We start from the raw sequence: 22,245 nt of genomic DNA, 5'->3' as shown, positions 1-22,245 counted from the left end.
GCCTTAGGTTTCTCATACGAACATTGGGTTGTTATTGGTCTTTTCTATCTCTTTTTCTTTTTAATTGCTTATTTTTCTTTGGAGATCTGAGATTATTTTGAGATGTTTTGATAAAATGCAGTAACAAATACTCTCAAGCTGGTAGAGTTGCTTTGAATTTACATCGATACAGTGCAGTTGCAAAATTTAATGAAATGAATGTTGCATGATTCACAGGGGAATGTAAGGAATGACAAAAATCATGGTGATATGTCTATGGAGTGATGTTAGCACAAAGTAATACTCCAGTGACAAAGACTGTCTTCCTCATAGAAGAGGAAGATGATTGCTATTGATGCTAAGATGCTATTGATGTTTGGGTTTGTTTTTTTTTTTTCTCCTTTTCCCCCCCTGAATTAAACAACATAATCCAGACTTTCCAGTTGTCCCAGTCAGTGAACATGTTACTCTGGGTAAATTGGATATTTAATGGGACATTGATTTGTCTTATTGGAAGCCCAAATTAGCTTAAGAAAGCATTAATTATTCATTTAAGCTGGTCTTGTAAGCAAGAGTGGAAGTCTCAACCTAGCTTGTCTTGAAAAGTTCTTCTGTGTATACCTCATGTTATACACCTTTACATGGCTCACCTTTACATATCTCATGTATGTTCATTAATAAAGAAAAAAAAAAGTCTTCAGGCAGGGCCCAGCAACATTGCAAGTTAGAACTGTTATAAGGCAACCTGAAACTTTGGGAATTTTTATTGATGATCTTTTGTAATTAGTCTCTGTAAAATTGTAAAGACTATGACAACTTAGACTTCTATAAGTACTGTAGCTTTCATAGTTAATCTTGAAAAGTGCTGAAGGAATAAAAGTAAGACTAAATATTCAAAGAAGTTGTTGCATCTGTTTGATCTGTATGCCTGCTTCCAGCACCCCTTTGTTCAAGTGTAGACACTGCACTAGTTTAACTAGAGCCAGTTTAAAAAAACAGTTCACTTAGTAGCCTAGGTGCTTTTGATGGAATGACATTTGTTTGAAACTAGATCCATTGTGTTAGTAGGCGTTTGCAGCTTGCTGATGTGAGCTAGACTGATATATTGTGTATAATATTACACAAAGAGATCCATGCACATCGTTATACTGGTTGGGCTAAACTGATATAAAATCACATCTTGACTTAATCTGACATGTAGACAAGTATAAGTTCACATCAGTATACTGGAACTGGTAAATACTTGACTTGTGCTCATATTGCACTACCCACGCAGTAAGTGTGTACTTTACAGTATGAAGACAGTTGTGAGCCCTAGTACTGAACAAAGAATGTGTTGCTCTGGTAGCATCTCTCCCTCAGAAAGTTGTTAATTCGTGTTCTTTTAATTTGGAAGACGGTCCTGGTGTTAATATATTTGGATTTGAAACTTCATTAAAGGCAACACAGCTCCTCAAGTTAGTGTTTGTCCACTCACACGCTTTTCAATGAATGCTGCTTCCAGAAATATGGCAGGTGTGGAATATGTAATCCATCAGGACTGATTTACTGTTTCAGGTACTTACGTGACTCTTTCCATCCCAGTGCCCGGGAACCTTGTCATCTGTATTTATTCTCACAGTGGGGTAAGGCTAACAGTGCTGTTACACCTGGTTTACAGGCAGGGGCACTCAATACACAGAGAAACTAAAACATTCAGATAGCGTGACTTTAAGCTGATAGGTTACAGGCTCAGAGACTTAGCTAACTTCACTGTCTGACCTTAGTCCTTTAAGAGTTAAGGGCATGCCATGCAAAGAGCCCAGATATCTGTTGTGAAGCGGGGGTTGGAACCTGGGTTATCCAGATCCTGAATTAATGTCCTGTCACTAATTATACTGACTAGTCTGTTATTGTCTTAGTCGTGATATAGTTTCCTTACTGCACCACTGCTGCTGATGCATAAAGCCTGAGAATATATCCTCTAGCATACAGTTGATATTGGGAGGGTTGGAGCAGGCAGAGCCCGAAATAGTTACTATCTCAAGATATGAAATCCTTGTAAGGAGGTGAGCCTAGCTCCTAGCTCAGGGTTTTCAGACCCAGAGGAGCTCACAATTTACATGTCCAGTAAGCTGGTTGGACTTCAGCCACAAACATTTAAATAAGTTGCTTGTAAAGGTATTTCTCTTTCTTTTTCTTTAGTTCCCTGTTCTGTCCTCACTGTTCTCTATAAAGGGTCACCTCTGCCACTGAGAAGCCTTGTGTGTATTGCATATATCCAAAGGAAAAAGCTTACAAGCAATTCCTTGCAAAAGTCAATTACTCAATCTTGACCTACAATGCCAAATTGAGGCCAGTAAGACAAGCACCATAATTAGCTTCACTTAAGAGATCAGTCTGGAAATAGCAACTAGCAGTATTTATATTCATTTAAATGGCTGTAAAGGCAGAACTGGAAAGAAGTTGTATCATTGGACCAGTCTTGAACACATTTATCTACTCTCTAGTAAAGAGCAAAAACTTGTCTTTCAGATCAACAATGGAAGATCTGGATGCTGTCATGCAGAATATGTTAGGGTGTCTTCCACATGTGAGTTTGAGAGAGCAGAATGTTGTGGGTACAGATTTCACATTGCAGCATTTACATCCTAGAGAGCGTTTGTCCAAATCTTTGATCCAGTTCCTCATTTGAGCAACTTTAAAAATTCTGTTACCTTTTCTTCAGTTGGCATCAGGCCCATCTCAGGCTGTCTGGATCTGAGAGGGAATTTTCCTCATAATAATTTAATTTGCTAGCACTTGTCTCTATGTTTGTCTCTTTTTTTTTTTTTTTTTTTTTTAACATTGCATAAACTATGTGTTTCCTTGGTTACAAGTTAATAGTTAATAGTCTTGTTTGGAAGAATAATAACTTCCACTCCAGAAATAGTATTGCATTGCAGACTATTAGATGAGGTTCACTCAAGGCAAGGCATTTACTGGGCTCTTATTTAAATGGAGCTGCTAATTGAAATACTGGTTCATATTGCCATCTGCATTCTGTTCACCAGTATGGGCTGAATAACTGCTCAAGGGAAATAGTTGAAATGAGGCTACCAGAGGAGGAGGAATTCAAAACTTTGAGCTTGAGTAGAATTCAGCCATTTTCTTTGAAGACTGAGGGGGGGAGGGGGGAGGTATGGGGGTGAACATCAAAATAGCAGCTGCCATATTAGTTTGGCTAGACTTACAGCAGAAATTATTGCTTAGAATATTTGTTATCCTCTATTCTTGATGCTGTTACTCCTGTAATCACATATTAGGCTTTTTTATTATTAATCTTGCATTTATATAATGCAGAATGATGACAGCATTTCTTCACTAGGTCATTTATAAAGGAGAGTAATATGGAAAGACTTCATGAAGCAATGAGGCTTTTTCCCTAGAAGTTCATTGAGGAAGGGGAGGAAACTGGTGCAGTAAATATAGGCAAGGTGTCCATTATGCTGCTGCATAAGCAGTAACCTGAAAAAAAGCATAATCCTGGCTGGGGAGATGTCAGGAATTGATCAGGAAAGGAAAAGATTTCCAGAAAACACCAAGATAAAATAATGAAGATGATTCCCAATGACAGTGAGAGTAATGTGTGTATCAGCAGTCAGTCCTTTGCAGGCCAAGAAAAGCAGGACAGGAATGGTATAAAGACAGAGGCGTGGGTAGAGAGGTATGTTTTCTCTGAAATGTTCTGATGAGCATCACTAGTTTGAGAACAATATTACAAGGAGAACAACTTTCTACTTCTAGAATGGGATATGGGAGGGAGGTTTGAAGGAACGTTGTTTTGTTCAGGAACATTCTGGGTAATATTTTCCACTTCAGACAGTACAGCTGAGACTCAATCTTGCTCTAGCTTACACCCATGCATTTCTATTGGGGCCTCAAGCTGCCACAAGACACATCTGAAGAGAAAGTAAAACACTTTTTATGGAAGCCAAATGTGGAGCAATAAAACTTTTACTACGACAATGAAATATACAATAAAGCTGACACAAACCTTTCCTGTTCCTATCCAAGCTCTGCTCAGGGCTGTGGGATAGCTGATCAATTACCACCACCTGGAAATTTGTTTCCCTGACTATATTGCAGATGCTTTGGTCATTTCTGTCTACTTACAGTATCTCTAATTTGCATGCAGAGAGTTGTTTCTGCTAGAATTAATGGGAGTAGAAACAAATAATGTTGGCTTCTTTTCTCTTCAGATGTGCTTTCCCTGTGTTAGGTATGTGCTGTAGCAAAATGGAGAAATTTGTAGTTTGTATTTAATATAGTTATTTGCATGCAAAGTCAGGCTGCCTGGTTCATCTGGTTTCCCCAAACATGATTTGGAATTGCTATCCTTTCATTCTTTTTGCTTGGATTGTATTCTTTCTTGGATTAAAATAACCCAGTTCTTGTTGCCTTGTGTGCTCATTGAATGGTTTGCACACACTCATGTTCTTGGAAAGAAAAGCTTAGGTATTCTGAAACACTCTGGCACTGAAACTGCAGAGGCGATTTTTGCTTGTCTTTCTGTGGCAGCCTCAGTGGAAGGAGGTAGTAGCTGATGTGAATGGCTTAAACTACTGGTTTATGAAAAGGCTATATTTAAAAAAATGGTGGTGACTTTTTAGATCAGCATAAAATGTGAACAGATACATTTGTATCATGATGAAAAGTGTCTGAGAACACAGATTTATGTCTGTACAGGAGAAAATACTCATTTTGTCTGGGTTTAAATTTTTTTTTTTTTTTTTTTTTACAGTGGCCCATCCTCAGGAGCCTCACCACCCCTCTGAAAAGCCAGTCATCCACTGCCATAAATGTGGGGAGCCATGTAAAGGTGAAGTACTCCGTGTTCAGGCCAGACACTTTCACATCAAATGCTTCACCTGCAAAGGTAAGACCTTGATATTCTTCTGTTAGAAAGGAGTCAATTTGTGCAAATGTACCTTGAACCAGTGATGAGAGGTCACACTTCCTGCAATTGGCCAATTACAGGATATTTTTGTTGTTCAGTGTCCAAAGAATTTGTGGGTGGGAAGGGTAAAGAATGGGGGGTGAAATGGCTGAATAGCACATGTACCAGCAGCACCACACAGAACAAATTCAACATGCAAATATCTATGATTTAATTGAAAGGAAAGATTATATGAGATGTTTGATTTGGGGAGGGGTGTGATAAATTTGCCACCACTAGAAGACTCAAAATAGCACATTCTGCTCTGAATACTTATGCATTCATTCCTTTTCTTTTCTACTGTTCACTGGGTACAAGCTACACAATAGATAATTATACCTGAAAGAGATGAAAAAAAAAAATCTTGGCTCTTTTTAATATTATTTTCAATTTTATTTGCTTCATACAGTTCTATGTAAACAGTCAGTTTCAGATATTTCCCAAATAGTAAATTAGGCCATAATTAGACTCTGGCTGCTTCGGTGATTTTTTTTTTTTTTCTGTTTGTTTGGGAAACAATGGAACAACACTAAACATCCAAGATGAAGTGCTTTAGGGAGAGTCACAAAAGATAGGAAGACAAAGTATAGCCCTAGCAGCCACTCAGAAATCCAGTGTAAATATTTGACTTGCTTTCAAATGTTGTGTTGTATGTATTTCCTGTTATTTTCATATATGGGGCAAGAGTATGTTTAGATTATACAGTGTGATGGGGTGAAAAGGAATATAGCATAAGAAAACTTAAGAAAATTTCTGTCTTTTTGTAGTTTTTGTTCTAAGTGCTTTTTCAAGGATTTGAATAATCAGGATTATTATTTTTTTAAAACTGTTAATAGTAACCACTGCCTTTCATTAGAGATAGTTATGAAAATTAAGCTCCTTTTAACTGAATTGATTGCTGAAAGTAAGTACCTGCCTTCAAAAAAACCACCAAAAAACTGCTGATGGATACTGACGTCCAAGAGAAACACGCAGAGTGGTCACTGAGGAGTATGTGCTGGGGCAAGGGGGAGCCTTAGCCACACGTTTTAGGAGAGGTGCCTTCAGTGAGCGAACAGCGCAGAGGATCGTTACAAAAGGGAAAGGAGCAGGAGACAAGGGATATCTGTAGCAGCCATGCTGATACCGTGACCCTCAGAAAAAGCCGAGCTGGAGCTTTTAAGCTGAGTGGCCGAAAAAAATTTCTTTACTTGCTTTTCTTGTGGTTTGATTTTGCCTAAGTTCGAGAAATAGCAGTATGCGCGCTCACGTGCACGCTGTGTATGCGTGCGTATCTATACATGCTCGTGTGCATAAGTATATGCATACATGCACAGATGCTTACTGGGGCCCTCTGTTTTGCTGGGCCTTCAGCCTGTGGGGCTGGGCCTCCTCTTCCTCTGTGTGAGCCTCCCCCGCTCACTGGGTCTGAGCTCTCTGGGCTTCCCCTCCCACGGGCTGGGATTCTCCGGGCATCCCACTCTTTCCGGCCTCCCACCCGCCATGGCCCTCCCTGACTCCCTAGGTCTCTACCTCCATGGGACCTTATCTTCTGAGCCTCCCGCTGCTTCAGGCCTCCCCGTGTGAGCCTCCCTCCCTTTCTGGCTCCCCCTCACTTGGTCTTCCGTCCTTTTGGGGCTCCCTGACTCTCTAGGCCTCCCCTTCCATGGGCTGGGATTTTCTGGGACTCCCAGTTTTATGGAGGGCTCCCCTTTTTTGGAGCCTCTTTCACCTGGGGGCTCCACTTGTGAGCCTCCCACTCGCTCAGCGCTTCACTGACTCTCTTGTTCTCAGCCTCTGAGGGCTTTGAGTCTCTGAGCCTCCCAGTTTTTTTGGGGGGCCTCCCAACAATTTTGGGTGACCCAACTCTCTACAGGCCTCCGCTGTGTGAGCCTCCCATCTTTTTATTGGCTTGTCATGCTTTCGGGCATCCTACTCTTTTTGGGCTCTGCTCCCGCCCCACCCTGCAATGGGCCTCCCACACACACTCATGGGTCTCCCGCTGTGTGAGTCTCGCCCCTCTCACAGGGCCTCCCCGTCCGTGGGCTGCCATTCTCTGTGCCTCTCCCTTCCTTTTGGCCTGGGCCTCGTAATTTTATGGACCTCCACCGTGTGAGCCTCTCCCACCCTCTGGCCCTGCCCGTCACCGGGCCTCCACTCTGAGCCTTGCCCACAGATATAAGTATCTCTATATTTGTATTTATATTTGCCTGAAAGAAGTAAGAAAGCTGCATGGCGGGCAGCTGGGTTCCTGGCAGAGCTTTGTCTCCTGTCAGGAGAGGCCTCCTGTCAGCCCCAGTTCTGCAAAAGGGTTCTAAGGCTTTGGGTTGTGGAGCTGCCTCAGGAATGAGGAGAGCCCTGCCCGCTTCTCGGAGCGAGGACCTGAGGGGCTCTCAGCAGCTCCAGCTCATGCCACTGAGCCCTCTGACCACAACAAGGACTCACTGTGGCTTTTTACAAAAAAGAGACTTAATGAAGTGTTAAATAATGGTAAAACTACTTTTTCTGAAATCGTCACCTGTGAAGTTGGGCGTTCTGAAGCAGGAGGCAATCCTGACTCCTTCATGCAGTTTCTGTTTAATGGACAGCAATACAGTTGGCTGAATTAAATAACCATAGTACATAGAATGACAGGTAAGAATATGGAGAAATACACAGTCCTGTGTGAAACAAGGGAAGAGTTGCATCTGTACAACCAGTGTATGCTGCCTTCAGTCCTAGCATAACGTAGGATAGATACAGTGAAAGGGCTTCAGGCTTGAGGTGAATGTGGTGGAGCTGGTGGCAAACATGGAGAAAGGTGCTGGGGTAAATCAGAGTAACTGAGTAACTAAAACAGAGTAGCGGAATCTATACTATGGAGCTTTTTGCTTCCTTTAAAGCTAAGTCATGTTTTCTGAAAGTCCATGTCTAGCACATATACTGCAGATCCAGATTTTGAGAAGTGCCTCAAGCCTAGTGCCTGAGTTTCAGTTACATTTTTCATGTTCCTAATATGGGTGGAATAGTGTAGTAGTGTGATTGCTGTAGCTCTGTTCTTCTGCTTCCTAAATAGATGGTATATAGCAGAAATTAGAAATACTTGTTTTCCGATGTTACTAACGTTTTTTTTAAAAAGTCACTTGGGTTATTTGCATGCTGAAAAATGAATGGCTAGAATCTAAGACATTCTGTGTTTGTGTTACCTGTGTTTTTTAGTTAAATACAGCTAGATAGCTCAAAAAATACTGAACTTTCTCCTGGATATTGATGTCTTTCATATGTGTCAAACTGGAATGGTATCAGCCCATCATGGAAAGCAGAGGGGAGCACTACGTGCACTATTCCTGAAATGCTTGGGGTAATGCAAATGCGTACATCTTTCTGTATTACAGTTGCTGTATTTCAGGCAGTATTTGGTGTTGTATAATCCCTAAGCAGTTCAAAAACAGCAACAAGTTGTTTCTTCTACTGTTTCTGCCCAAAGTGAGTCGTGGTCTCAATTTACAGAAGACACTGGATTAGAGTGTTTCCAGCAGCAGACCAGCTGAGACCCTTTGAGTCATGAAGAAGAATGGTAATTCAGGCCAGGCAACAAACAGTGTGCCTGGGACCTCCCAAAAAAGCAAGGGAGCAGATGGAACAGGGCTCTGGAATTGTTCTCCTGCTGATGCACCCGATTAATCTTGCTTATTTTGGGGGGTCTAATTTCTTCTTTCACTTGTGTTTTAGTTAGTTACTCATACACTGCTTTTGTGCTTTGACTATTCTGTTGCAAGGCTGGGTTTACAAGGATACTCCCCTGCCCACCCCAGGGCAGTATCTAAACTCGTTGTGGCTTCTGTTTATGGATATATTTCCAAGCTGATGACAGTTTAATATTCTGCAATATTATTGTCCTCATGACTGCTTGCATGAAGGTCACCAGAGAAAGGAGAGCTGTAGAAATACCTCTCTGATGGAAGTGAAACTGATTTTTATCATTAGCTTGTTAAGGAAACTTTGAGCTTGTGGAAGGTGACTGGTTGCATGTGTTCACTTATTATTTAGGAGAGGGAGGGTAACAGTGTAGCTTCTGCCTGCCTGCAGTATCTGCACATCCCAGTTTGAACTGAGAGGGCCAGTGCTGAATCTTAGAGACTTTTGCTGTTCAGTCAGTCTGCGCCTTATTAGTTGGGTTTGCCAGCAAGTGAGTGTCATCTTTTCTGTGTCCATTTGTCTTTCACTGAGAGAAAGGAACCTCCTGTGATAGGAGGTTGCTCCAAGTCCTGTTTCAAATCTTATACCTAAGCTGCAGAGCTAGTTTATTGTTGGCCTCTCATATTTAAGTGAATGCAGTTTTTGATTAAACCACATAATTATTTACTTATATTGCATGTTGTCTGACCATATGGTTCATACAAGTGGGACACAGATGATCAAGTAAATTTTTTTTTCCTCTTAGTCTGATGGGTTTTTAATCTGACATGACTGTGACTCTACAGGAGATGGAGTTAGACCCCCTCAGTTTATACAGCATGTTGTTAGCTAGAGGAAACAATTGATACTGGGACCAGAATGTATCAGCTGCATCTACAGGTGGCTTGGTTGTCTTTCCCCTTTTCTGTATACTAAAGTTTGATCTTGAGACTTCAACTCATACAGCTACAGTGTGAAAGCCTTGAACAAGCTTGTATTTGTCTGACTGCTGTCATACCTCCTGGAAATGTTTAAGTTTTTACCCATACACTTGGTCTGATAGTCTAGTGAAGATTTGGAAAAAATCCATTCCCTCATAAAGCTGTCACAGTAGTTGTATAGTAGCAGAGTTTCAGTGTTTTCAGTGTGATCCTGTTCTTACTTTGCTCTGTATGAGATTCCTTTTTTTTTTTTTTTTTTTTTTTAATTGTCATCCATGCTATCAACTTTGTGTTTACATCATACTGTTAGGCGTATTTGGTATGATCATAATCCTGCTTCCCTAGGTTATGTCAGAGACACATAGGCCCTCCGTGATTGCTTGGCATGCGTGTCAGTGGTCGCTGTTGCACTGCAGGAACATGGTGACTTAAGGCTCCATGCTGCATCAGCCAGCTCAGGACATGCTCATGTGTCATGTAATGTGATCAGACAGTCACCTATCCCTGTAGTTTGGTGCTGTGTCCATCTCTAGAATCTTTCTCAGAATAGAGTAACTGCTTCCTGACAAAGATGACAAGTAAAACCTCCACCAACGGATGTGTTCCCATACCCCCATGATAAGATGCAGCTAGCTGTTACTCTCTGCCTGTTGAGACCCAAGTGTATACAGCTGGTTTGTCCTATCTGCCTGGAAAGGCTGGCTAGTTCTATTTGTGGCTCCAGATAAGAGCTGATCAAAAAACAAAGAGCTGAAAATGGCGTGGCCTGTCCCCCAGAAGGTGAGCTCTGCCAGCCTCCTGGTAGGCAAAGAATCTCAGGCAGTCAGCAGCTGACTTGGAGCTGGAGTTAACAAGGGAATGATGGACAGGGGAGGGATAAGAGACATTTAGGAGTGCAGCTCCAGGAGCACTGTTCAGAGCAGTTGTCTTTGGCTGTGTTATAACAAAGTCACTTACCTTGCTAAGGAATTACAGTGTGTTACAAATGCAAGCTTAATTGGATTCTGCATTACCTCCAATAGTAATAAGTCTTAATTTCTATTTTACCAGGAGCACACTACTCTTACATAGCAAATTGCTAATGGTTACCAGGCAATGGAAGCAGCAGGCTGAGAGGAGGGAGTGTTAGGTGAGGAGGTTGAAGGGAGAACAGGCTAAGCTGGAGACTTCATTGTTTTACTTTTTGTCTTTAATAAGCATTGACATTAACAAGAATGAATTAGTAGCTTATAAAGAGGTAAAAAAATTTTCTTGTAAGCATCTACGTACATGAATAACTTTTCTGGAAAAACTAAGGCTATTCACTGCAATGTCTGTTACATATGTAAATGTGTGAGGGATCAGGCCCTAAATTACGATGTGCATGAGCAGAGATTTTAATATCTCAATTTAAATTTTGATCTGATACAAATGAAAATTTTCTATCATTGTCAGTTGATTACAGTTCCTTTTACCCTATTGCATGTACTAGGAGAGGAAACTTTGAGGCTAGCAAAATTGTTGTAATAAGACTTTATTATTAAGCCTGTGATTCATCCTCTGGGTTAGAGGGAAATGCTGTTTCAATACACCGTATTGCTTAACAGAACAAGCCTTAAGCTTTCATAGCAACAATGTAAAAGTTTACATAGCTTGATTTTGGTACATGTAGAGATTGGTTGCATTATCTTAACAAGGTAAGGTAGTGTCGTGGTTTAACCCCAGCCAGCAACTAAGCACCACGCAGCCGCTCACTCACTTCCCCCCCCATCCAGTGGGATGGGGGAGAAAATCAGGAAAAGAAGTAAAACTCCCGGGTTGAGATAAGAACGGTTTAATAGAACAGAAAAGAAGAAACTAATAATGATAATGATAACTACAGTAAGTAATAAAAGGATTGAAATGTACAAATGATGCACAGGGCAATTGCTCACCACCCGCCGACCGACACCCAGCCAGTCCCCGAGCGGCCAAAAAAAAAACTGCCTCCCCCCCCTTCCCAGTTCCTAAACTAGATGGGACGTCACATGGTATGGAATACACCGTTGGCCAGTTTGGGTCAGGTGCCCTGGCTGGGCATGAGAAGCTGAAAATCCTTGACTATAGTCTAAACACTACTGAGCAACAACTGAAAACATCAGTGTTATCAACATTCTTCACATACTGAACTCAAAACATAGCACTGTACCAGCTACTAGGAAGACAGTTAACTCCATCCCGGCTGAAACCAGGACAGGTAGTATTTGTGGTAGGAGTATTTCAAATAATAGACAGTGTCCCTGTTCTTGATGTCAAATATAAATTGGAAAACATAGTTAGCTTCCATATGGTAGCCTAAACTAAAAAGAAAAATAAGTAAATAAATAAAGTAATAAAATAAGTAAATAAATAAGTAATCCTGCCATGAGAATATGGATGGTGTCCTAAAGTTTTCTAGTCCTCACTATGTGGCATAAATGTCTGTAATGTGATTAGGCTATGCCAGGTGGAAATGTTTCACTGTGTATGAATGTGTTACATACTATAGCGATATCAGATATCAAAAGGCAATTGCCAGCTAATATTCTTGGTAATTATAAGGCAAAGCCAAGTCTTGGCATACAGGAAGCATTCCACAAACCCAGAGTATCCCACGGAGAAGAAACTTTTAGCTTCTATTAAAACATTGTTATAAATCAGCATAAAGCAGCTTCTTAATTATGGAACAAATGTGCTCATTTTCCTCTTTTGAGGTAGCTGTCTTTGAAGCTTATTTAGGAAAGCCCCACATCAATATGTACTTCCAGGATCCTTTGTGGTATGATTAGGTTCCAGGCACAGGTCTGTTTCTTTTATGTGTTGACTTTTCCAAGGCTACAGCATCCGTAGTTCAGTGAGCTTGACAGGGAAGGGGGAGGGTTCCTAAGTTTGGATTTTGGGATGCTCTGTAATCTTTGACTTTGAACTGGATCTTCCTCCCTTGAAGGACTGGGAAGAAGTTAGGGTCATGTAAGCAGACACTGTATCAATAGGCTGGAATGTGTTTTAAATCATTAGTTCTTTGACCTTTGATCTGTCATCAGATTCCTTCAGTGGCAGCAGGAGGATGCTGCAAACTGGCTTCTGGGTAGTTAGTGCTATTAATAGTTAGGTGTCAGTGGATGGAAAGTTTATATATGAGGACATTCTTGTAGTAGATATCCAGTGCAGTGTTTGAAAAGATCTCTGCATTTCCACAAATACTTCTGACACAGAGACTGATCTGTGGACACAGTAACTGGTGGATAGAATGTGCTCCTTCCTGAGCATCAGGAAATTATACGAGATCCCCTGAAGCTCTGAATCACTGAACCAAAGAGCCTTCTTTATCTAAAAGCTCTCCAGGCTTGTAACTCTCTTTCAATACACCATGGTACTGTTTGCCAGCTTGTGAACTTCCCTTTTCAGCTTGGTTATTGAAACAGCCTTTAACATTATTAAGTCTTTTGATTTTTCTCAAGAGTGTTTGTAGTTTCATTTTTTTCCTAAACCTGAGTATCTTGGCTTTCATTTACAGAAAAGGACATTTCTAGTCATTAAAGTACAAAACCTCGGAAAAATGTGAACCTGAAATGCTCTAACAAACAGCAGAATACAGATAAAAAGGACAGAAATATTACAATATCCTGGTTTGGACCATCAGGACTTTGGGGATCTGACTCAAGATCTTGAAGGTTTACAACTCTGCATCCTTTACCCATGGTAGAAAGTCCCATGGAAGGGAATGAGGAAGAGTAAGTTGAGATTTTTAGGGTGCAAATGAAAGAGAAGTACTTGTTGCTGAAGAGATTAGTACACAAATAAGTGAAAAAGCAAAAAGGGGGTCATGCTGTTATCTGTGTGCACAGGGAGACCTAATAAGGGACAGTGAGAACATGTTTAAGGACAGTTAGATCAAGTTAGAACAGTTTGGAAAAAACAGGGAGCAATGGGATTCTGCTGTTCCTGGGAAGCTAACAGAGGTTAAAATTTCTCCCATGACAGGAAATGGGATTCAGATGTGAATTCATGCATTCAGGTAGCTTGATATGAAAGCAAGCCTCAGTTGCAGCTGTGAGAGTAACTGCCATTTCTGTATTTGCATATCTTAGCTGCTGTGTCTTGAAGCCTGTTCTTTTTCTTGCAGTGATGCTTATTGGTGTGTCACTTCAGGTTCAGGTAAGGGCCTGGGAAGTTTTCTGTAAGACAGGCTGGTTTCCTGCAAAATGACCCTAACCCTCCCGTAACCCATAAGCAGCAGGGAGAGCTCTGTCTCATTAGTGGCCGTAGCCTTTGGGATGGCAATGGGCTGTTTCAGAGGTGCAGCAGATTTTAAACTATATCCAACCCCTTGGCAGCGAAAGCTGCCAGTCAGCCTCCACACTTGTGGAAAACAGTCTCTATAAGAATTCCTGAGGATCCCTTGCTCCTTGCTGAAGAAGCATGGTGGGTGAGGTGTCTGTGGGCTTTGACAGTAGGGCTCAAGCTATACCCATAGATCTATCGCACGCTGCTCTCCCATCCTCTGAACCTTTCCTGCACTTCTACTTGTTTTCAATAGCAATGTCTTATTTTATTTGGGTCTTTTTTTCCAAATTATTCTTTCCATTTTCATATAATACACTGAATTGTTAATTTTTGCTTTAGATGTTAACAGGAAAAAAATTCCAAGCAGTTTCATCCCATTCTGAAGTGGATCCTTGGTTTGTGCTTGTGGTTTTAATGCTATTAATGGCAATTGGTTGACACTGATCTTAGTTTAGTTGGGCCTGAAGTCTCTTTCATATAAATGTTTGACAGGGAATGAAATTAATTGCACTGCTTGGCTGATGTTGATGAATGCTGGCAGATGCCATGTCAGATTTTAACAAGCTACTGGATCCCTTTGAAAGTAGAGGGCCATTAGGATGCTTTACAGGTGCTTGATGAGTGGTACAGAGCATCCTTATGAAAACATGGAAAGTTGCTTGGGTTTATTGTCAATGTATCTTTCATTTGCCTGGCTTGGATGAGGTTTATTTTTGTTCTATTCTTACATCCTTGGTTTGCTTATTTATAATCTTTTTAGAGAGATCTCTCATCTAGATAGTTACAGCCAAGCTATACCAGGCTAAACTTTGACATTTTTCCACTGTTTGCATTTTCTTCAAGGTTCATTTCCCACAGCCCCATAAATGACTTTGATCTCCACCTAGTGCTTAGTTTAATGTGAAAGGTGTTTTAAATGGTTGAATGATTCTTGCCATTGTTTCCATCCTGGTGCATAAAACACTGATATTTCAGTTGGGAAGCTGTCACATTGCTACATTATATATGGCTGTTGTTTGCTTGCTGTTGAACTCAGGTACTAACTATTGTCTGTTAGATTGCTAGAAAGACTGAAATATATGCATGTCAGGTGCGGACAGGAAAGTTTCCCTGTGCAGTGTTGTTGGTATCTCCAGTGTTAAGGAGAAACCAAAGCAAGCTGACCTTGTAGGACTAAAGGCAGTGTCATGGCATTGACTAGGAAGTTGATTAAGTTAAAACTCTGAGCTCATCTGAAACTCCATCATCACTAGTGGTTTCAACTCAGTGAATGAATGCTTGCATTAAATGCTTAAAGGTTTCACTCAAGTACCCCACTGAGAATTACTTGTGTCATAATGACAGTGGCACTCAGTACTCATGCAGGCAAGGTGTTTGAAATGGAGAGTCAAGGTTTTTCAAGGGAAGAGGAAAAAGGCCTGGCTGGAGGCTAGAGGATGCTTCTCAGGGGGATCCCAGACTGATTTAGGAGATGAAAGAAATGCAGCCTCATCTTTTGCTCAGGAGGTATTTTAGCTGCTAATCCTTTCATCCAGCTGGTCACTAGATAACAAAGCAGATTTTAACATCACCTGTATTTGTCCATGTATATAAAGCTCTTTTGACTTCCCAGGGTTGGTTTTAAAGTCAATCTGTTGCAATGAGAAGAGATTCTAGAGCCACTGGGAATGCTGGATACGGTTCCAAACAGCTTGGATCAAAATGCATCTCTCATCAGTGTATGGCAAAAAAAATCTCCAGTGACAGGACTGTGACAAACAGTTATCAGGATCTCTGTTACAGTTTTTGCAAAAAGCTGTATGCAATTTCTAATGGTGGCTTGTAATCTTTCTGCAATTGTAGTGCTGCAACATGGCTTCTGAGATTTACTGTTCTTGTGGTCTTCTGATGATACTTTGACGTACATTCATTCTTTAAATGATTTATGCCATCAAGAAGTGTTGATAAGAGGAATAAAACAAAGGCAGAGAAAGACTTAGTTCACTTGAAATGTAGAAACTTTAAATTTTAATAAGAACACGAACCTTGCTTTCATCAATGCAGGATTTGTTAAGCTCTCTCTTAGGCAAAAAAAAACCAGCCAGATTTTTCCTGTGTATTTGCTTAGATGTAGGTGATAAACTGAAACATTGCCAAATTCGTTTTTACTTTCAAACAAGAAATCCATTATGTCCTAAGAAATAAATGTTGTATGAACATTTCCCTACTTGAGAACAGCACCATTATTCTATGAAGCTTAGAAATACAAGAAAGGAATAAAACCCCAACAGGAAATTGAATTTGCACATTATTTAATGCATGGTGACAAAACAGATAATTAGACTTTTCTTAATGAATAGCATTCACTTCTGCAAACTGAGAGCCCATGCTTGTAGTCTGCTTGTGTGGTTTTGTTTCTTCAGTGTTGAAACAATTTTTCAATTTTTAATGAACATCAACATGGAGTTACTTTATGAAGGGCTCGGTTTTTCAACACTCACTGACAATAACCCTATGGAAATCCTACATATAATGCTCAGTAGGATCAAATTCTACTTCCATTCACTTTGAAAAAATCTGATCTCTTCATTTTCATCATCTGCATTAAAGCTTGGAAGTGACTCAGCTTAAGAATCGTCCTGGTCCCTTGGAGATCCCAGGCAGTTGGATTACACTTGAGCAGCTACATTTTGTTAGACCCTGTAGCTTTGAGAGCTGACAGCAGCACTGACAGTATCTCCTACCTTTTTGTGCTCCAAGGGTGCAAAATAGTAGCTCCAGAGAGTAGTTCAAGAGAGAAAAAGCTAGTAGGTTGGTGTTTTCCATACAGTGGGAGGCAGAACTGTGTTCCAGCTTATTCCATTCACAAGAGAGGCAGAATCATCTGTTTGGAATATGAAATTCTTTCATATACAGACTCTGAGAAGAAGGCTGAGTTCCTCCAGGAGCTGTTGAAGATAATGGTTTTCTTTTTTCATTTAAAGAAAAATGCTGATTTTTTTTACTCTCTCTGTTTGTGGTACCTCAAGGAATAGAAATGCTCCCCATTGTCTCCTGTTTCAGAAGGGAGGTTCTGGTCATGTAAAATTGGATTTCTTCCATCATATTGAGTAGGAAGGGTCTTGGGGAAATGTTATTCTCCTGTAGAACTATTTCCATGTGACGGATGTTTACAGAATACCTCTTGCTTTTTGCCTTCTCAAGTATGATTTGTGCGTCACTATTGGCTCCACGAAGTAATTCTTTTGAAGTTGTTTTTCCCATCAGTATAGGAAAAAACCAAAAGAACATAATTTGATGTTTCCTATAAACTGTCATCATTTTGGTATTAATTTTTCTTTGACATGATACTTGTATCACAGCACTTGCCTAGATCACACTATTAGGATTTATTGTACGTACGCAGCAATCACAGCTGCTTTCTCTTCATTGCCTGTGCTGTCTGTGGCATGAACAATGCTGGGCAGATGGTCTTTTTTTTAATAAAAACAATCACAATTCGTCATCCATCTTTTCTGTGGTATTCCTACAGTGGTCATAAATATGTGTGCTAAGGCAATATGTTTAAGCTTGAGGGGATTTGTTGTCAGAACCATGACTTGTGCACTGTTGCAAAAAGGAGAAAAAAAAAAGAAAAGCTGTTTAAATCCCATCCTTGTTTGTACACCACATTGTACACCAAGTGTGGATACAGTCATGTTCATCCTTTCTGATTTGATCTCTTGAGTCAAAGTGAAAGCAGCCGGCTGGAACAGCATTTTTCCAACCATGGATGTTAATACTCTGGGTGACCCTTGTTTCGCCCATGTACTTTAAAGCTGTGATTAGTGATAGGAACACATGTGCTAAATTGACTGCAAAAATCTGTTGTAACGTGGGGTTGCCAGGACTTGTCTTTAATTTGTATAGGTTGGTGTGTGCTTCCTGCTGTGAGTGTGCCAAAGATGATGCATCTGCTGGTGGTTCACATCATAAGCAGTTCTGGTTGTGCCTGAACTCATGACTTGCCAGTATGAGAGAATTTAACTCATTCTGAGTTATTGACAAAAAGAATAAGAGATTGGGTGGAAAGGAGACTTCCTAAAGAAAAGAGCAATAGAGGGAGCTTCTTTTTAATAATAGCATTTGGGGTCGTTAAAAGACTTGCCAAATAATTCTATCCCCCATTTTCATCGCTAGGCTTGAATCCCTGTGGCCACACAAAAGGGATAGAGCTTAATAATTGTGAGTGCATGAACCCTTCCATTCAAAGTTTGTAGTAGTTTTTGCAAGCAATGATCTGCCACAGACCTCCGTATGATACGTTGAAGCTGGATTTTCAGAAGAAGCTAGTACAGAGGTTGCATTGAAAGTTACTTTTGATCAACCTACCTCATCAGACCCATTGCCTAGACAGGTAGAGAAGGCCATAATGACTAAACGAGTTTTTCAAAAGGTGACTCATTGGTAGAACCGGGGACCATAGTAAAGAGCCAGAGTTCATATATGCAGCTTCTGAGGCAGATCCAGCAGCATGCTGAGTGTCTTTAGCTTGAAGCTGAAGTATATAGAGAGACTTGGACGTTAAAGCTACAAGCTGAATTGCGAAGTGTAATTTAAATAATCACATAGGCGCATGAGTACTCCATAGCTCTTGATGAAATTTAGCAGCTTCTGAAGCATCTAGTATTGACCCCACTCCTTGACAATATTCCAGTTCATACACTGTAACCACAGGATCTAACAGTCTGAATACTGAAGTAATCCCTAACAGTTTTTAGACATTAAAGTAGAATTCTCAGTTAGTCCATGATTTAACTGTAAGGATCCACCAAAGGTAACTTAGAAAACCAACCTGTTGTAACTAGGCTTAGGTTTCACCTCTGGACCTCCAGTGGAAAATGACTAGATGGCCCACAACTCAGGAAGAGTCTAAGATGATGTGGTGTAGAGGTCACAGTATCTTCTGCCTAACTTACATGATATTGTACCATTAGTTTGAAAATAATTTTTTAAACAAAATGGAGATCAGTAGAAGAAAACGGAAGAATGAAAGATGTTTTTTTTCTGGAGGTGTACCTGAAAACCAGCTTGGAGCATTTGGCAGCATTATAATAGAGCCTTAACAATAGTTCTCTGTAATTCTCCTAAGTCACTGATAATTGAGTTTTGGTTGCTTGTGGATTTAATGCCACCATGAAATGTAATTTGTTTGCACATGGAATATTAACACTGTTTTATGCAGAAATATGAAACCAGAGAAATGCTAGTACTGATACTGCTTTTATTCTAAGCTGCATTTTAGTGCATTCTGTTTATTGCTATTCTGTTAATTATTGTTACAGTAACAGTCATTAGACCTCCAGGGCTTGGCAACAGGCAGACAGAGAATTTGCAATCCCTGCCCCAAACACATTGCAATTTTAATTTTCAAGGCAGTAGTTAATAAGATATGAACCAATTATAATGGAGGAGGGAACGAATGTTGTGCATAATATCGTGCTTGGAATTTGTGGCAGAGAGATGAAATGAACTCAGGTCCCCTGAAAATCTTTCTGTATTTCATATTTTCATTTTTCAAGGACTCTGTAACTGCAGGGACCTAGAATCCTGCTGATTTATTTTTCCTTAATAATCAGAATTTCTGATATTCAATATTTCTGATATTTGATCTGAATATACCTGAATGTTACGAAGAGGGGTGAGATGGAATTGCTTGCAGAGCATGAGTTAAGATAGCATCCTAGACTGCTGTGAAGAGTAGTTTCTCTTACTGAATTACACAGATACAGCAGTATACAGAGGAGCAGTAGGTGTGGCTGAAACCAAAATGCCTGGGAGCAGCCATGTATATATTTGTCTAAGAATTCATCTAGCAGCTCCTATTTATGTTTTCTCACTGAGGTGAATAAAGAGGACTTTTTAAAGCTCACATGAAGCAAGTAGTATTTTTGGTGCTACTGTGGGATGTTAAATAGGTAGGTTCAAATCCTTTGTTCAACTCAAGCTAAAGCCAAAGTGTGAAATTCAGTTTCCCATCTCCTATGGCACTTTCTCTTCATAAGAGTTGGCTGTTATAGGATGGATTTCTTTGTCTCCTGTGTCGACCAGAAATGCCAATGTAATACTATGAATATTTTCTTAAAGCAAAACAGGCACCTGGTTTTGATGTGTTTTGGTTTGGGTGAATAAGCATTTAACAGTAGAAAAACTGCCAAGTCACAGAAATCCTTGACTGGTCCTTCATCCTTTTACTGATATAATTATTTTTCCCAATAAAGTTGTACATGGCCACAAGTCTATATCCAAATATTAGAGTTGTTTATCTAATTCATGAAGTACAGGGAGTATAGTATGTAAAAGACTTAACACAAGATCAATGCAGATTAGGTACTCAAAGGTAATAGTAGTTCTTAGGACATTAATTTGTTGAGAATACAGGTGGGGAATACTCTTCCTATTGGCTTTATTCAGTGTCCAGTATACTGTTGTATAGTTTGGCTGCATATATCATGAAATGTATATGTAGTGGAGATGTGGCTATATTTTTAATGCTTGATTGTCTTTTCACTGCAGCTTTCTCCCAGTATTTATGTCTAAATTAATACTGTAAAATCACCCTGAAGATTTGAAAGATAATACTTTTTAAAGCAAAACAAAAATTATTGATGCAACGATGGTGAAGCAACTCAGTGTAATCTGAGGACTGGAAGAGTTAATCTGAACCATACAACATTTCTAAAGTATTCATAGTTTCAAAAAGAATGAGCACCTTGAAAGCTTCTTAAAGCATATGGTTGCAGGAAAAATGTATGTTAGTGTATAAAATAGTAAAATCTGTTGTATTTATGGAATCACATCTTTTCTTCTGCTCACCTCCAGTCCCAGAAGTGAAAGCAACATTGCATTAGTACAAATAACTCTGATAACAGCATTAACTGGGTGATGTGAGGTAACTGAGGTCTTGGTGAGGACCAAGTACACGAAAGTTACAATAAAGTAGATTCCTCCAAGGAAAGTCTTTATTACAAGCTCTCTTCTAGCCAGAGAATACCAAGTATCTCCTGGGATGTCAAGGCATGTAGTGACAGGAGGAGAAAGCAAAAATCTGATAGAAGGAAGCAAGACCACCAGGGTCATCTCATTTGTCGGCAGCATAGGCTGTTGCTGACATCCTTAGTAGCTATATTTTTCCAATCTATCTGTGTGGTTTTTTTTTTTTCTTCCAGTGTGTGGCTGTGACTTGGCACAAGGAGGCTTTTTCATTAAGAACGGGGAATATCTTTGCACCTTGGATTACCAGCGTATGTATGGTACCCGCTGCAACGGTTGTGGGGAGTTCGTGGAAGGCGAAGTAGTGACAGCTCTCGGAAAAACTTACCATCCAAGCTGCTTTGCCTGTACTGTTTGCAAGTAAGTCATCCCTTTCAACTAACATGGCATGAACCAGTACAAGGAAAACGGGGAGAAAGGTATCACCATGAGAGACAAGTCTCAAGACACATTTCTCTTTGGGAGGCGTTTGGTTGGAAAAGATCTGCTGCAAGTCTGATTTTGAGGGTCTTCAAAATACCACTCATTTATTTGGAGGGGACACCTTCTCTGTTACATATAGTTCCCTGTTCTCAGAAAGTTACTCTCACATATTGAAGTATTGAGTATCAGGCTTACATGTTGAGATAATGTACATGGGTTAAGTTGAGTTCAGATGATCAACCGAGCTTGATGGGAGAAATGAGGTAAAGCAAAATTCTGCATGCTACAATAGAGAAGTCATTTGGGCTATAAGAACAGTTAAACAATTGAAAACATACTGGAGACTCATTTTCATATCATGTAAGAACACATGGCTTTGGGACAACTGTGATCCCCCTCTTCTTCCCAAATGTTATTTGTTGTTCCCAGTTCTACAGGGAATAAAAAGAAGTTAACTGAGGCTGGGTGGATGGACCAAAAGGTGGCATTTTTAACTTGTATTTTTGTTTAAAGTCTCACTAAGATGTTAATTCAGAATTTAGGAGACTACTGGACAAATATTCCACATGCTCTCATAGCCTGCTCATTTGAGCAGTTCTATACTTGAAAATCTCAGCTCAGCTTTACAGCCTGAACTCAACCCAAAGTCCCTGTGCATAGTGTTCTCTATTAGCTGGCTGTAGGCACTGAGACTATGCTAGAATTTAGGCTGTCTTAGCATGTACCTTATTGCTATGGTGATCACGATAATATTTTGGGTACACTAGGGGAAATAAAACTTCTGTAGGTTTTTATAGAAGTGGCACATTTTTATAGTAGTAAAAACAATCTTATAAAGCAGAAGTACAGTGATATTATGGTGCCATCATGATTCTACAGAAAGCCAACTGTGTTATGTGTGTAGTTACTATTTACTAAGCTGGAATTAAGATGGCCATCAGGTTGTTCATTTCTGCAGTTCTGAGCTCTGCAAGTAAAACAGAAGTTTTCTTAAATAAGTTTCAGTGTAATGGC

The 22,245-nt window shown here is 40.1% G+C and overlaps 1 protein-coding gene across 8 annotated transcripts in view; it reads left to right on the top strand.

Annotated features, from left to right (window-relative positions):
* Positions 1-22,245, top strand: part of ABLIM1 (actin binding LIM protein 1) — a 209,576-nt gene that overhangs the window by 89,837 nt on the left and 97,494 nt on the right. For all 8 annotated transcript variants that reach the window (XM_075026467.1, XM_075026461.1, XM_075026462.1 and 5 more), the window contains 2 exons: positions 4,742-4,876; positions 20,985-21,168. In XM_075026467.1, the coding sequence (XP_074882568.1) occupies positions 4,742-4,876; positions 20,985-21,168 (319 nt within the window). The remainder of the gene's footprint in view (positions 1-4,741; positions 4,877-20,984; positions 21,169-22,245) is intronic.

This window comes from Buteo buteo, chromosome 4, assembly GCF_964188355.1.
Source record: "Buteo buteo chromosome 4, bButBut1.hap1.1, whole genome shotgun sequence".
Classification (NCBI taxonomy): domain Eukaryota; kingdom Metazoa; phylum Chordata; class Aves; order Accipitriformes; family Accipitridae; genus Buteo; species Buteo buteo.
The sequence above is the reverse complement of the archived record's forward strand: the minus strand, read 5'-3'. Positions and strand labels throughout refer to the sequence as shown.